The sequence below is a fragment of the Battus philenor genome, unplaced genomic scaffold, assembly GCF_028537555.1.
Source record: "Battus philenor isolate CCGP_79_NKW_IND1 unplaced genomic scaffold, ilBatPhil1.0.hap1 SCAF_18, whole genome shotgun sequence".
In the NCBI taxonomy this organism is placed as follows: domain Eukaryota; kingdom Metazoa; phylum Arthropoda; class Insecta; order Lepidoptera; family Papilionidae; genus Battus; species Battus philenor.
In genome coordinates this window covers 12,654,689-12,671,086 of record NW_027181680.1, presented here as the reverse complement: position 1 = coordinate 12,671,086, position 16,398 = coordinate 12,654,689, and the positions used below count along the sequence as shown (strand labels likewise).

Here is a 16,398-nt window from a genome sequence, read left to right as displayed (position 1 = left end):
CGTCAAGGTCCTTGGGGGTTGTAAATCGGAGAGACATGTACCAATTTATTATGGGACGTAACATATAGCATCCTGAAATTAAAACAGATAATACTATAGACAGATTGAAAGATGATGAAGATGGTATTGAAGTAACAGATGTAAAAACATGGATCATTGTCGAACTGAATATAATCAAAGAAAAGTATGGAGACTGCTTATGTTAAAGGCGAGTAAAGAGTGCAATTTATACTTAGTCTTGCCATAAATATTGTTATAAAGAAAAGCACGATTTTTTTTTTATACGTAACATTTATTCCTTTCATAGTGAGTTAGTTTAATACATCAATATATAACTATTAAAAATATACAATGTTTATTCGAAGTGGTCCCCATTGGCTGCAATACAGTCTTTTAAACGTTGAGGCCAGTTATCAATAGCAGCACGAACTCTTTCTAGAGGAAAATTCTTCACTGCCAACCGAATGGATCGTTTTAGGGACTCCAAATTATCATGGCGTTTAGAGCAAGCCTTACTCTCTAAAACTGACCATAAATCATAATCCAATGGATTTAGGTCAGGACTTGACGACGGCCAGTTTTCAGTGCTGATAAAGTCCGGAACGTTAGTTTTCAACCAAGATTGGGTGGATCGAGCTCTATGACCCGGTGCCGAGTCTTGTTGAAAGCACCATTCTTTGTTATTGAACATGGTGTTAGTTAAAGGCTTAACTACCGTCTCAAGAATGGTATTTTGATAAACTTGTGCCGACGTTTTAATACCTTTTTCACAAAAATATGGCTCAGTCACCCCTTCATAGCTAACACCCCACCAAACCATCACTGAAGTGGGATAATGCCCACGTTGTACTCTGTTTACTAATTGCGAAGCTTCTTTAGAGCTTCCAGCATAAATACGGTCATTTTGTTTATTAAAATACTGCTCAATTGTAAAAATTTTCTCATCCGTAAACAAAATTTTTTTGTGACCTCCCTTTGCGTACCGCTTAAGTAGTTGTTTGGATTTTACCACCCTATTCTTCTTTAAATTATCAGTTAAGAAGTGACCAGTACGTCTCTTATAGGCTGCAAGTCCTAAGTCATCTTTTAATATACGCGACATGGTTCTAGGAGCTATCTTCATCTCCCGAGATAAAATCTTTTGCTTACGGACAGGATTTCTTCGAATTCTTTCCCTAACTGCTTTAATCACCTTTTTCACACGAACGGTACGTGGACGGCCAGATCTTTTTCTGTCACAAACAGAGGAGGTATCATTGTACCTATCAATAGCCCGGTAAACAAACATTTGACTAATACCAAGCGGGTGGAGGGTTTTAAAAATTGCACTTTTCTCCATACCTACTTTATGTAAGGCAATCACAGCGATTCGGTTCTCTTTATCACCCCACTCCATTTTAATATAACAAAATATTTAACAATATAATGGCGCGAAAATAAGAAAACACATCAAGCAATCATATAAAAATGACAGATTCCAAATTCAAACGTAATATTTTCTTTTTTTGAATAGTAACAGTATTTATGGCCAGACTAAGTATATACATAGATAGTCTACAATGCGTGTTCCACCAGGCATAAGTCTAAATAGAAAAAGCTGGTAGAAACAACACCAACCCACTTACCTATGCGATCTCCTGTAAACAAAATGTTGATTTCCCGATGCTGTCGATTAGATTTATAAATTGCTGCTATAAATATAATCAATTAAATACCAAAATTATCTTCAAAGATTACTGGTTACACGTTTTATGGTTGCAATTATGATAAGTGGTATAAAAAGTTGGTTGCGATAGAGATTCAGCTGTTCATCCGTGGAAACGTCTAGAAATTTACAATGGCTTCGGTGGCTTGGTTCCTGATACTGCTGGCAGGTATGCATTAGAATGTGATTTAGTTCCTCTGGTGTTTTTCATCACCATATCAGCTGGTGGATGTTTGGTATAGGTTGTGCGCTGCTTGCGTTTAGCGACTTCCCGTCACCTTCACTATGTCATTGGTTCATCTAGTGGAAGGGGGGGGGGGAAGCTACCGATGCCATGGTCACCACTCTAGAACAGGGCTTCTTAAACTATGGGTCGCGACCCCAAATGGGGTTGCGTAGCAAAATTCTGGGGTCAGGAGATTATAATGTCAATTATTTATATATACCATTTTACTACTAATTGAATATATTCGAGCGAATAAAGACGGTCAAAATCAACTTTTATTTTTGAAACTATAATAAATTCAATTTTATTATATTCTGTGCGATTCTTAATTTTAGATTTTTGTATGTTACATAACGAATTCTAAAACTATATATTTTCATGCGTATATAGTATATTGCTACATTATAAGTAAATCATCAAAAAATATTAATTTATTTTTCTTTTATATTTGTATGGGGTCGTCAAGAAAGTCGCAATCAGAAATGGGGTCATGAATGACAAAAGTTTAAGAAGCTCTGCTCTAGAATTTTTCCTGTTGTACTGAATATTCGAAGATTATGAAGAATACCCGAGCAGTATTTTCATGTGTCATAATACCTGTCTCGACTCCATTACATTAGTAACTCTTTTGTAGGTTAATGTGTGCACTTTAACAATAATTTTTTAATAATCGCTTCTCAGTGATTATGTAATAAATTAAAAATAATTAAGTGATTTTAACGAAACCTTCTTAAATGTCTTTTTTTAGGATTTTATGTGTCAGGAATTTCAAAGCTAGACATAGGCGTCCTAATTAGATTTGCAATTGGACCGATTAGAAGTTTCTTCATCCAATGTGTTATGATTCCGATGTAATTCGGAGCTCCTGTTAGGTATAAAGGTTATTTTTTTTGAATAGCCTCCGCTATTTGGGGAACCTCATTTCCGTATTTTATTTATAAGACAAGGACATTTTTATCTTTTAATGATTTTTTTACTTTCTTTTCTTTTTTTATTTCCATACTCTTCTATCATACTTTACATGATCAGGAAATCTAGTTCATGGACCCTTCCGCTCCGTGAACTCAGTACTGATGAAGCTGTAAAAGCCTTAGGGCTAACAGCATTAATATCTTCAAAAACAATAGACGTGATCAGGTAAAAAGATTAGGGAAGATATTATCGCCTCAATAATGGACGATGAAGGTGATAGACCAGCCTTCCTCACGCAGGAGGGTTATATAAGTGGCAATTCATAAAAAAGATATCAGGTCGGGTCTCGAAATGAACCAATTAACAAAACGAATATAACAAATAAAATTAAATGTGATACCAACTGTGATAATATCTACTGTAATTACTAAAAATTGTTTAAACACTAAATAAATTGTGAAAAATAAAGATAAGAAACCCAATACTTATGACATTTGAGAAGTGAGGTTAAGAGATGTTATGAAAAGGTAGAAACTAAAACTGGATGAGTATGGAAGACCATGTGAAGTATGTTAGAAGACTAAATGAATAATCTTAAGAAGACAGAAAGAGGAGTAAAGAAATAAAAAGAAGGATGTGAAATAATCAATCTAAAATTGAAAGTTCCTTGTCCATAAACGAGATAGGGAAGAACGGGATTTTCCTCAAAAAGGGGGCCTTAAAAAGTCTTATGTCAAACATTAGATGTCCTACCGCCTAAATAATGTTGATGTCTTTACTTAATAGTTCTTGATCATCTAGTGTATCATATTTATTGTGATGAAGAAGCTAAAACTCTTGATAAAACCGAGCTCGGATACAAAGATATAGTTTTATACTTAAAAATAAAATATGTTTTTCACAGGTGTCGCAGCAGGGAGGACAGAGAACCGCATTTTCGGCGGCGAGCGAGCCCTCATAGAGGACTATCCATCTTTAATCCAGGTGGAGTTCTACAATTTGTTCTCTGGACTCTGGAGCCAGTCGTGTGGTGGAAGCATCCTTACTTCGAGATATATCCTGTCCGCAGCACATTGCTTCTCTGGAACGTAAGCATTATGTTATTTGAGTAATATATTTATAGTTTTCTCACAGCTGGGAGGACAGCTCCCTCTGAAAGAAGATAACAGACTGTTTAACCATTTATGTTATCATTACAAAAACTACACGTAAAATTATCTACTATAGTTTTTACAACACCTAATGTTTAATAACGATGTATTTCAATTGTTACTTTGTTCATATATATATATATATATATATATATATATATATATATAACGACAGAGAGATGACATAACTTGCCCACTAAAACAATATGATATAGAGCTTTATTAACAAGTCTTCATCGAAAGCTCTCGAACACGCAAAGGTTTGTTAAATAGTAAGTTTTAACTGTCGAAGTATAGCGCACTTGTTAAAAAAGATTCATTGAAATACATAATTGGTTAGTTTATATGAAATTAAGGTTGTTATTAAACATTATAAACATAATCTGCTTAAAATCGAATAATTTGTATTTAAATTGAATAGTGAAATTATTGAGGGAGCACATATCTGTCTTTAGAACTACGGTAAAAATAATATTAACGAAAGAATTATTTTTTTTAGTATCTTTCGTGTAAAAGTCACCTGCAGATCCTAGCATCTCCTGTTAACCCAATAGATCTTTGGAGATCTTTCCCTTATTCACCTTCTTTCTCTTGATCCAGTAGATTGGAAAGTTGGCAGGCAGTGAACAGGCTATGTAGCACCAAATCAACTGCCAATGAAAACTAGCCGGCAAGCGCAACGTAGCATGTCCTCGAGGTGGAACTTTTTTAAGTTGGTAGAAAGGCGCTAGACGCAGACAGTTTTTACAAGTAGTCCGGTCTTTTTGGTAACCCCTGAGCAGGTAAACTGTCTACGTGTCGCTGAAATAATGAACAATAAATCATAGTTGACACATATTTGTATTGTCAACAGAAAAAATGCAGTATTTTGTAAATTTCAAAATCATGGTCTTCCTACACCCATTCAATCGTATAACATATTCAAATGCATTACTAGTCCTTGATATTAGTTACTGTCAAACATCAAACAGGCAAAAGACATTTGTGGTGACAAGTTAAAAATGCGTAACAAAAATTGTAAACACAAGATATTTGAAGTCACCCTATTTGATACTAGATGGCGCTAGTTGTATTTTCAACTCCTTGATTTGTATCCAGACGTTCATTCACACCTTGTTACATTAGAAGTTCGCCTTAATTGACTACTTGTTTGAATGATTAGATGAACACTTCTACTTTAGGGACGCGGTATAAAAATCACACTCTGTGGCAGGGGTGTCTAACACTCGGCCCGTGATGAAAATATTTGCGACCTAATCAAAATATCTAAATAAGAAATTTGATTCTAAATAGAAAAGGTAGAGTCAGTAAAGATACGTTAAATATGAGGATGTGTCTAATAATTTAATATTATATATGTTTATTACGATGTACTAGATATATACAGAGCCATTGGATACGGGCAGCGGAAGTCTGGTAACTGTGGGCCTATATCATGCAGTAGACGTCTATCAACTGACATCAATGACTATATATACTTTAGTCACACTGCATTAAACACATTAATACAACGCTGACTTAAATATGTATTTTCTTTCGAGAGGAATCTGGCAAGAAATTCAATAGTTACCCTTTTAACGCAAAATTTCCATCTATAAATCGTCTATTTGTTACGTGAATATACAATCCCCTATTCAACATATACAGAATAATAAATGTTTGTTTCTTTTCTTTAATAGCGTAACTTCTCCCTCCGACAATTTTTTTTTAATTTTTAAGGGCACCGTTTTTGAGGTCATACGTTCAACATCTATCATGGGTGGACAGGATTTTTAATTGCATTACAATTTTTTTTTTTAATTTTCTTTTTCCAAACTCATCTTTCGTTCTTCTCAATGTCTTTCATTCTTTCCTTTTATTTCCTCCAGAACATCTTTCAATCCTTTTTTTCCTTCCAAACATTGCCTCTCTTCCTTTACCTTCCGCCCAGAGATCTACTCCTACTTTTAATAATTTATTTCTATCATTTATTTGATAATGTATGATAATTTTGTAGATTATATCAACCAGCTCACCGTCGTATCCGAGCTGGTACAACAGACCGTGGCCTAGGCGGCGTGGTCGCGTACGTTGAACGCGAGTACAACCACCCTAACTATGGACTCCGTGGCTTCGACGCCGATATATCCGTGGTGCTGCTAAAAACGCCCCTCGTCTACAGTCCTGTTATACAACAGGGTGTTTTCATCGCCAAGGGTTACAGGATACCAGACCAAGTACCTGTGATTCACGCTGGATGGGGTCTTACTGCGGTTGGTATATTTTTAACTATCAATTAACATTTAATGGAATCAGGCGTTACCTCGCGGAAGTCCATCCTAAGTAAGAAAAGGACCAATATTTAGCCACTTCCGCACATGCAGTGGTAGTCGTGCAATAAAGTGCACCGCCCGCCAGCCCGCTGATAAATGCGTACGCGGCAAACAATGCGAATCACACAACCGCCACCGCCAAATTACTCAACACGTGTTTCACCCCTCCACGGGGCATCTTCAGGAGTTATGTTACACCGATTAGTGCCAATCACTCTGTGTTTGTGCCACCACTGCATGTGCGGAAGTGGCTAATTATTGGTACTTTTCTTACATATCAATTAAAAGTGGAACTGGACACTTGTCTGGTCCAAATGTTCACGGGGCACGGAGGATTCTCAGAGTACCTGTATAGGTTTAAGCTCAAAGGGAGGCCCCAGCGGTGGACCAGACCGTGGTGCACGAAATTGTTGTCTGATGGAGGGTATAGAGTGGCTTGTGAAATGGAAATGGGTAGGAGCATTACTTGCGGCAGCATCGCTTCTCTTTTGAAGGAGAAAGAGAGTCGTCACACTTTCTTTAGATTTTGTTACAATGTAGTAAGTGATGTACTTAGGCGTAACAAAACCATGTAACAATAAATGTGGCGGGGGATGGGAGCCGATGCGTGAATGTAATATAAATTAATGTTGTGAGAATGATAGAAAATATGAAGGATGGAAGAAGAAAGAAAAGGAGAAATTGTAAAGAGAGAGAGAAAGAGAGAGAGGGTGAAGGTAGGAAGGTTTACTGGTAGGTGGACTATCCACCAGTTTTAAGGACATAATCAGAGTGGAAGTTGCTGAAAGCACGTAGCGCAAGAAGGTCGTGGTGATCTTTGTAGGAGGTGAATGCCTTGCAGTAGGTGTTTATCGGTCGACATGATGTTAATGATGATATTTACACTACACTAAAGATACCGGTGATGATTTAAAACGAAACGTTGTCTTTCACTTCGAGCCAAGATTACAGTTGCTGAACAAGCCATTTAGTGAGATATGCTGGATTTCTCTATGAGATCTAATCAACAGTGAGGAGATCCGTAGACGTATAAGACTAACCTGTCGTGTTGAAATCGCAATGGGTATTAATTGTTCTGTTATATTTTCCTTTATAGAAAAGTGATCGTACGTAAGAGGAAATATCTAGCTAACGAGTTTAGACACTAAAACAGCTCTTAATTCGAAAATGTTTCCTCTAGCACGCAATCTCCCTTAAGGCTTCTTAATGGCTCGCTTAAAATTAAAGATCTGTTATGGATACAGTGAATCATTAAGATTGTTTCTAAAGATTTTTAGAGACGTGAAAGATGGCTGGCAATTATTCGAATATTCTAAACAGATCGCCGTTGGGGTCTTTTGACTTTTTACATATTTTTTTCCTGTGTTGCAGGTTTTATTACGATTACTATTTATTGTACTATAATTTTTAATCATATTACAGTCTGGCTTTTCTTCACCGTTTTTACTTGAAGCCACTGTCTTCACTGTTAACAACGGGGTATGCGCTGAACGCTACCAATCGCTGCCTGATAGCAACGAAGTGACGGAAAACATGATTTGCACCGGTATCCTGGATGTGGGCGGCCGTGATGCCTGCCAAGGTGATTTCGGTGGACCTGTGTACTTCCAGAATACTATAGTTGGTGTCATTTCCTGGGGTCATGGCTGTAACAACGCCACCTATCCGAGAGTCAGTACATCTGTTGCGTCATATACTGACTGGATCGAGTCGATAGTGTCTTAATAAACTATACTGCAGTACAATCTATTATTATTTAACCGCCTATTTATTTTTGGTAGTAATTATTAATATTACATAATAACTATGAAAAATATTACTTCTTTATCTTTCAATAACGGAGTCTAAATAGAAAATAAATAATTTTGATTTTAGTGACATCTAGAGGTGAATATCGTAACTAATACAAAATTGCCCTGCAAGTAATTTGTTATTACGCTAGTTGCAAAATCGGCCGCATTTCTGTACATAATTAAAATGTGAATATTACTAAATTAGAAATCAAACATTTCGCGAAAGCGAAGAACCAATTCAGTATGACATCGACCAATTGAGACATAAAACATCCTTCAAGATGGTTTAGGCCGAGTAAAACGATATTCCAAATTGACAAATAGACTTTAGGTAAATGTTATAGACGGTTCTACTAGCCTAGGAAAAAAATTACGTGTCTTCCTAATGTCCGGGAATTTTAATCGACAACTTTACATATTATCACAGTGGTATTAAAATTTAAAATATTGTTTACGTTCTAATACATCTATGAAAATGTTTTTCCTATTACGTAAAACCTAGGAAAGGAAATTATTTCCCTGCCCGGGGATTTTAAATGACAATTTCAACTTACTTCTTTATCACAGTAGAATGGCAAGATCTATCACAGACGTCGTATCGTTTTGTGTTAAACTTTTTCAAATTATGTATTAAACATCTTATTGTTTTGCTAGTTCATTCAGTAGTCAGTCATTAATAAAATATATTTGAATTTGTGTTCCATTTTCAAACTACAGCATTTGATGTAGGTGTATGGAATGGCCAGAGTTGGATAAATCGCTACAGGCGATTTTAGACATTGGACATATATTCACGAATGGATTGCACTAAATTGTTATTTATTTGTGCTATATCACTGTTGGGCAGCGCCCATGTTGCAATAAATCGAGTTTCATTCCGGCGTTCTTTTTTTGAAGCATTTAATTTATATTACAACTGTTTTCATTCTATGGTTATTTGTAAGAAATTGCGTCATGCGATAAGACCGCTCATTGTTCTTTTTTATTTACTATTATGCAACTATTAAACTAAATATAGCGTGTACAATAAAGAATATTAATTAAAATTAATTAGACTTCTACAGTTAAATATAGTTAGATAGAGAGAGATAATATTTATCCTTATCTGTTTACATTATGTCTTTACTCCAGAACTCAAAATTTCACAATGCACATAACCATTTTAACTGGCTAAAACGCTAGGCTATCTGGGTTCCTTTCATTAATCTACCCATATTCTCATTTCTAATTTGATCTCGTCGAGAAATCCCGAGTACACCGATTTACACGGTACTTGTTTTATACATTTTCGCTTTTACACGGTGTACGAAATCAGTGTCTTTTGGTTTCTATCGCACTCTACTAAATGCTACTGTGATTGAACACGTGTGCTTTGTACATATTTCACGGGGAATCCCGAGCTTATGTGCTGACTTGGCTCGATATGAAGAAGTTCACAAAGATCTTAAAAAAATTCGAAGCAATTGTTAATAACCGATTTTATTACCATCTCTCATAATGTAAATATTCTGATTCAAATATCGAATCGGCACAAATAACTTCGAGTGATGAAAGCGAATTCGAACCTTCGATTCCAAAAAAAAGAATGAGGGTAATTTCTGACAGTGATAAAGTATAATACCTTTGGTTTTTTTGTTCTGTTTAATGTATTGTAATTAAATTTAAAAAAAAACAGTATCTCCGTAATATGTTAAATATTTTAACTTGTCAATGCATTTTATTTTTATTTCTGTGTACACCTAATTGAAAAAACCACAACTGTTAAATAGAAAAATTATGCATTTTCTGCAAGCTCTTCGATTTACACGTTTTTCTCAGGAACATATCTTGTTAAGTGACTATAAAATCGTCAATGAGGTTAGAACTTTCTCGGGAGAAACATCAAAGTTTTAAGGCTTTTGTTAAGCGCCGATAGGCCTCTGCCGCCCCACACCTTGTAAAGATTACAAATTGTAAATTAGAATTTAGAAAACAAAGAAATAATTTAACTGAATCCTGAAATTGAATAAACTTAAAATGTATCTGTACTGCGATATACCAAAGGTTGTGGCATAGAAAGAGCGGCCAGGTGTCAATGGAATTTAAATAAATGGCAAGAGAATGAAAGAAATGTAAGAAAATGTCACTGCCCACTCCGAGTAAAATAATGTCTGAAAATCCAACTTGTCTCCTGAAACACGAAAACTAAATATTGGGTATAACTCAAAAATTTTGCTACATAAAGCAATGAAAATATTTATAAGAACATAATTGTATCTATTCTTAACATACATATCACTTATCTTTTTAGCTAGTTTATTTGAAGAAAGATAACTTTACCTATCTCCGCCATTTTTAGCTAGAAAATTATTAAAATAATTGACAAAGCGTATTGGAAAAATTTGCAATCGACTAAAGATTGCAAATTTTTAAAAACATCATAAAAGTTATAAAGGGGTTTGTCATTTTATTTGTTGGAAGCGGCAATGTCAAGACTGGAAAAATATTTCGACGAATTATTTAAAATTGAAAAGTCCATCTTTAATATGATAAGGAGTACAAGAGACCCTAAAAAAGGAGCCATAAAAACATCCTGTGAAAATATAAATGCCTACTGACCAATACTATTTTCTACTATGGGAAATAGTTCATCATTGCGTTTTCTGCTGGAATAGACCTTCTCCTTTCCAATAGATCGGAAGTGGCCTGAATCGTCTTCCAATGACCAGGTAATTTGTCCACCTTATAAGTAGACGTGTTACGTACTTGACAATCCGTGGTTAAAGAACAAATTTATCTACGAGATCGAATCAGGAGTTAGAAGATTCGTAAATGAAAGAAAATAAGCCGATAAATTTTAGCAGATTGGTATAGATGCCTATATGTTTCTTAAAGTGAAAAGGTTTTCGTTTCGAGTAGCCAGAAAAATAAACAAAATTTGTTGAACAATTGTTGAAGAATGAATAGTTGAAGAATTTATTAGCATAGAAAAAACGATACCATAAATTCTTAGTAATTTGATAAATTAAATATATAACAGATTAAAAATGTCATGAACAAATAGCGTAACAGGCCGCGTTAGATATCTAGACCTGAGCTCCGAGCTAGCGTTCCCGGGCTGTCGGGGTACGATCAATAATTCCCGCGCTCTCCCGAGCGGCCATTACGCAAGCGCGGCGGCCATCTTGTCGGGACATAGCCAACGGAACCGGGAGAGTCAATGGAACATTTGCAAAACAAGTTCTGCGTTATTGTAAATAATTACAAAACATGAGTCCAGAAAGAGAAGCACAAGGTGAGTCTATTTATATTTATATAGGCTTATTTCATTTTAATACTTATATATATATCTACATAATCATAGGTAAAATAATGACGGAGAGAAAACATTGTGTTGTTTCCATGTCACGTAAAACCTTCTCAAGCGTAGATAAGTGATTTTTATTGACTTAGATTGACACATTTTTCTTTTTATCGACAGTTACATTATCTATTTCTTTGTTCCACCGAAATCTATATTATTAGTTTTATATTTACGTTTTGTTTGATTGCCGTTTTATCTTTGACCGTAAATTATTTTTAATTGAAAGTATATCAATAGATTAGTTACCTTGTAAGTTGTACATCTACATTTATTGTATTACAAAACAAAATTTTGCATAGTATTACATTTGCGTTCGTCATAATGTAAAAAGAACGTGATATTACAGTGATTTTTTAAGTAAGAATTCTGTATTGGAATACAGTATATTTGAAAACTACTCTTTGTTTATAGAAGTAATTGTTAGATACCGACCAAGATAGCTTTTGGCAAAATAATCCTATGTTCATAGTATTTTTTTAATTGACTTTACTAATTAATTAAACCTATTACAAGTTACTATTTATTTATAATCATTAATTATATTACACTTGAATATGTTACAAAGAAACTTTATGTGTAGAGTAGGAATCATTGTCATTGTTATTTTAGCCGTAAGAGGTCCATTGCTGGACCTAGGCCCACCTCATAGATGTCCAACGTCTTATGACTTTGTATTACCATATTATTGTAATGTATTCATAGATTGATAATAAATAATATTTTAATATTTTGTGAAGATTTCCCTAAACGCAATAATATACGAGGTTTGATAGAAAATACTATTACTAATTTTATTGTGAACATAGTATTGTTGTGGTTGAATTCACGATTGGAAACAATTCTGAAATGCTTTTTTCAGAAGGCCCATTAGCTGATCTGTCGTAGCTTTTTCAATGTTAAGAATTTTGTCGAAACCGTTTACTTTGAACGGTGTTTTTATTTTTTGGAAGAACCAAAAATCACATGGTGATAAATTCGGAGAATAAGGCTGGTGTGGGCAGATAATGATTTTTTTTTGGCAAAAAAACATGCTAATCAGTAGCGATGTGTGGCACGGTGCATTCTGGTGATGTAAGAAGAAATCTTTGGCCCATTTTCTTGGTATATTTCTTCGTCTATCATTTTGACAACTTTGTAATAGTTCTAGAATTGTCAATCGTTTGTTAGGCGAATCATTTTTTAACAACCATCTTACCTCGGTAGCTTTATCTTTACAGACAATTATGGATGAACATAAGCGTATTAAATTAATTTTAACTATTAAAATGTATTATTAAAAGTAATTTACAATAAGGTGCCATCTAGATAAAGGTCTCGGATGTCTCAGAATCTATTGTATATCTGGTAATAAATATTAAAGTATAAAAAATTATAGTATGTTTCAGTTTTAATTGGGCAAGATGAGCGTATACGAAGTTGGGAATCATTGTTATCATATCTTTGTGTATACAGAATGATTTGAAATAGGTATGATAGCTTTAAATTTTTTTGTTGACAAATTATCTCTTTATTCGCCTGTTTATCATTTTTGCGTATATAAAATATTAAGCTAAAACCGCAAAATGTTATTATATATGAAATAAACATGCGTATTTATCTCCTTTTGAAAAAATAATTAATGGTAGCAGTGCTGCCATCTATTGATATATGAATGAATAGGATTTCCGAAACGTCAATGTCTGTCACACTGACAGGCCTGATTAGTTCGAATTGGCGTGCCAGAGAGACTGGCAATCTTCGTCTCAGTCTACGTATCTCTCGTACGATTTCTCCACAAATTGGATCGGAGAAATTTCACCCAATTTATGTAAGTTGTTACTCGTTATTTTTTTCTGATATTCAATTGAGAAAGATTAAAATTATATTTGCAGTATCGGAATAAAAATCAATAATCAAATAATTAAGAAAATAAAATCAAAATAATAAAGTCCTTGTTCTTAATATGAATAGGTGAAATTGCTAACCTTTAAGAGGTTTTTATTTTATTTTCGTTTTAGTTTATAAGATCTCCAAAAAAAATTACGAAAGAAAGAATTATTAATTAACATTGAAAATATAGCATAAATCAATGTGAATTTTATATTTAAGAGGACAGCGTCCATTATGTTTGAAAAATTTAAATGTAATACTATGAAAAATAAAAAAAAATTGTAAAATAAAAAAAATCTTTTGGCATATAGCAAAACGAAATCGAAGCGATTTGAACAATACGCTTGTTATATCTCTTGTTAAAGCAAGGGAATATCATTATGGAGAACAAATAGAGAAATTGAAATAAAACAACGTTAACAATTTTTTTTTTCCAATATGAACCAAAGTACAAAGCTTGTTTTTGTTTGAAATATTATTTTTTAAAAAAATTTATGGCAGATAAATTTGCCTGGATTAGTATAAAACTGATTTTCACGGGACAAATAGATCATTTATAACTGAAAAAACTTGAAAAGGTTTTACTAAAGGTTTTGATTCCATCGAAATCAACATTCTCAACCTAGCAGTATTCTATGTAAACAAGTGGTGCAAAAGTAATGTCATAATTTAAACCTGCAGCCATTTTGTCATAAACTAAAAAAGAGCTCTGTTGTTGAAAATAACGATTATTTGAAAGTTTAAGATTAATGGCTTTAATTGTGTAAAATTATAACGCACAAGTGGCCACCTCTCGATTTGATGAATAATTGGGTTCGTTTTACGGAATTTTAAATTCTTGCTCGGAAAACATTTGGCTTTAACTGGCCATATATTCCTAGTAGTGATATTCTCTGCCGAACGTACGAGGCCGTCTACCTATTGTGACATCTCTAGTGAACTCAATTTGCATGAAGCTCTCGGCCAAGCGCTTGATTGTACAAGCATATGGAAAACGACGAAGTTCACGCTGCCTTATAACAACAGACTGAAAATTAGTCAAGTAAGCAGTAAGAACAGTTCCATGTTATTGAAGCATGTATCGCTTCATCGCTTATTGACAACTATTTCTTTATATATCTACAGTAAATAAATACATTCAAAAAACTTTTAAGTTAAACGGTTTTTTGATACCCATATTGTGGTGGTTGTGAAAAAATATGTACCTAGTCCGCCATATTGGAACGGCGTCCGTCTTGAATTTTAAATTTTGACATAATCATCGTGTTTTACTAGTGTAGCCCTTTCATTTGATCTCCATATGGAGGGGGTTAAGTAAAAATATGTAATCCGCCATTTTGTATCGGCGGCCATCTTGGATTTATAATGTTATTGATTTTATTATATTGTATTGTCATCTAAATTAAATGTGTGTACCAAATTTCAGATCAATCTGACATCGGGAAGGTGCTTAAATTTCAATTTGTAATTTTGACCCAAATAAACAAATTCCGTACGGGTCGAACTAAATAAAACCGTTTAATGAATGCACGTTCACATTACGACTTTACTTTTGAACCACAAGCTATAAATACATATTTAAATATTTCATATATCAATGTATTTACTTTTCAAAATGTTTACCAAAGTCTTTTTCGAAAGAATAAATATTTGTTTAACTGTTTTGTAGTTTTAGGTGACGGTATTTTTTACAATGATAACATTATAAAGTTAATAAAAAAATTCTACGTTTATTTTGCGTTTTGGACGATGTATTTATTTTATAATTAATTAACAAAATCTGTTTAAAATAACTTAGATATGCAAAATTGTTATAACATTGAACTACATCTTAAGAAGTAACAGGGCGTAGAGGATTATTTAAACTAAGTTTACTGCTAGTAAGTTAAATCATTACTTAAACTTATTTGTTGCTTAACGAGTATAAAGTTGTCGTGTGTTGGTAATTAGTGTTTCGGAGATTTACGTATATTAGTGATAGAAAATTAGCTTTATGTGAAGGTTGTAGACTTTTCTTCTAGCTTAGCAGGTTCAATCTTTGTATATAATAAAACCACAGATAGTTTAGCGTTTTTTTTACGGTAAAGAAAAGTTGAGGAAATCATTTTCATTTCATTCGCAAGACATATAGTGCTGTGACTTGGATTTTCTGTCTAATAATTAATTATTCAAAAATAAATAATGATTTCAATTAATTATGCAAAAATAATTAATAATGTAAAATAATTAATTATGTAAAAATAATTAATTATGCCAAATATTTAATTATGAAAAATATTAAATAATGCAAAAATAATAATTATGCATGACTCCATGTAAATGTTTAAAGTATGAAGAGGCATGAAAGAGTTTCTGATCTTGATGAATAACAGAGGAAAGAATGTGTGTCTTTGAGGGGGATAATAGATTAGAGTGAAAATAAAAAATTTTATGTAAAAATTAATTTTGTCAAAAAACTCCCTGTCTCTATGACAAACCGATCAGCGGACTTGTAAGAAGGACTCATCTTATCAACTTCCCTGGAAATAACTGTTAAAGTAAATTATCCTTGTTTCAGAGTCAGAAGATGTACTGGAGTCGATAGATGAGCTGAAAGAGCGGTTGACGTCAATGAAGAAGATGATGGAGGAAAGAAAGGCAACGGGATCCGGCACGAAGGACCTGTTCCAAGGTCACGCGCGGAGTCTCCAAGGGACCACTATGATCGACGGAAACTTCCTCAGCTTCGTATTCGGAGGTTCACTCTTTGTGATACTGAGCGTGTCGGTGTACGCCTTCTACAATCTCTACCACGCTGTTCTAAAGAAGTTTCCTTCTAGTCATACGGAATTGTAATTTTGACTGTAAAAAGAGAGCAATAAGATTGATATTTGAATGTATGGTGAATTGTGTTGTGTTTCTATGAACGCCAGATGCTGGTAATGGAGAAATAGATAACTTGATATTTTAAATGTGTCTTTTTTATTTAAATCTTTTTTTTGGACTGAACTGTCCCCCGCCTTTTGTTGTCCAAATGGTATTTGATGATCCCGCGGGTTTGAGGTGGAAGGCCGTCGAGGCGTTACCTCGCGGAAGCCCATCCTAAGT

At 33.9% G+C, this 16,398-nt stretch overlaps 2 protein-coding genes across 2 annotated transcripts; both read left to right on the top strand.

The window, feature by feature from the left end:
• Nucleotides 1–1,837: 1,837 nt before the first annotated feature.
• On the top strand, nucleotides 1,838–8,031 carry LOC137920487 (trypsin CFT-1-like). The gene is made up of 4 exons (XM_068763855.1): nucleotides 1,838–1,874; nucleotides 3,748–3,931; nucleotides 5,991–6,246; nucleotides 7,729–8,031. Exons 1-4 carry the CDS (start codon nucleotides 1,838–1,840, stop codon nucleotides 8,029–8,031), a joined length of 780 nt encoding a protein of 259 aa, XP_068619956.1.
• Nucleotides 8,032–11,293: 3,262 nt separating this feature from the next.
• On the top strand, nucleotides 11,294–16,185 carry LOC137920405 (uncharacterized). The gene is made up of 2 exons (XM_068763739.1): nucleotides 11,294–11,373; nucleotides 15,869–16,185. The coding sequence occupies exons 1-2, from the start codon at nucleotides 11,349–11,351 to the stop codon at nucleotides 16,144–16,146; spliced, it is 303 nt and encodes a 100-aa protein (XP_068619840.1). The 5' UTR covers nucleotides 11,294–11,348; the 3' UTR covers nucleotides 16,147–16,185.
• The last annotated feature ends 213 nt before the right edge of the window (nucleotides 16,186–16,398 follow it).

What these genes read in the sequence shown, in the direction of transcription:
- LOC137920405 (XM_068763739.1), top strand. Translation starts at nt 11,349, where the DNA reads ATGAGTCCAGAAAGAGAAGCACAAG. An exon ending in TCCAGAAAGAGAAGCACAAG is followed by an intron (nt 11,374 to 15,868) that starts GTGAGTCTATTT and finishes TCCTTGTTTCAG; the next exon opens with AGTCAGAAGATGTACTGGAG.
- LOC137920487 (XM_068763855.1), top strand. Translation starts at nt 1,838, where the DNA reads ATGGCTTCGGTGGCTTGGTTCCTGATACTGCTGGCAG. An exon ending in GTTCCTGATACTGCTGGCAG is followed by an intron (nt 1,875 to 3,747) that starts GTATGCATTAGA and finishes TGTTTTTCACAG; the next exon opens with GTGTCGCAGCAGGGAGGACA. An exon ending in CTGGATGGGGTCTTACTGCG is followed by an intron (nt 6,247 to 7,728) that starts GTTGGTATATTT and finishes ATCATATTACAG; the next exon opens with TCTGGCTTTTCTTCACCGTT.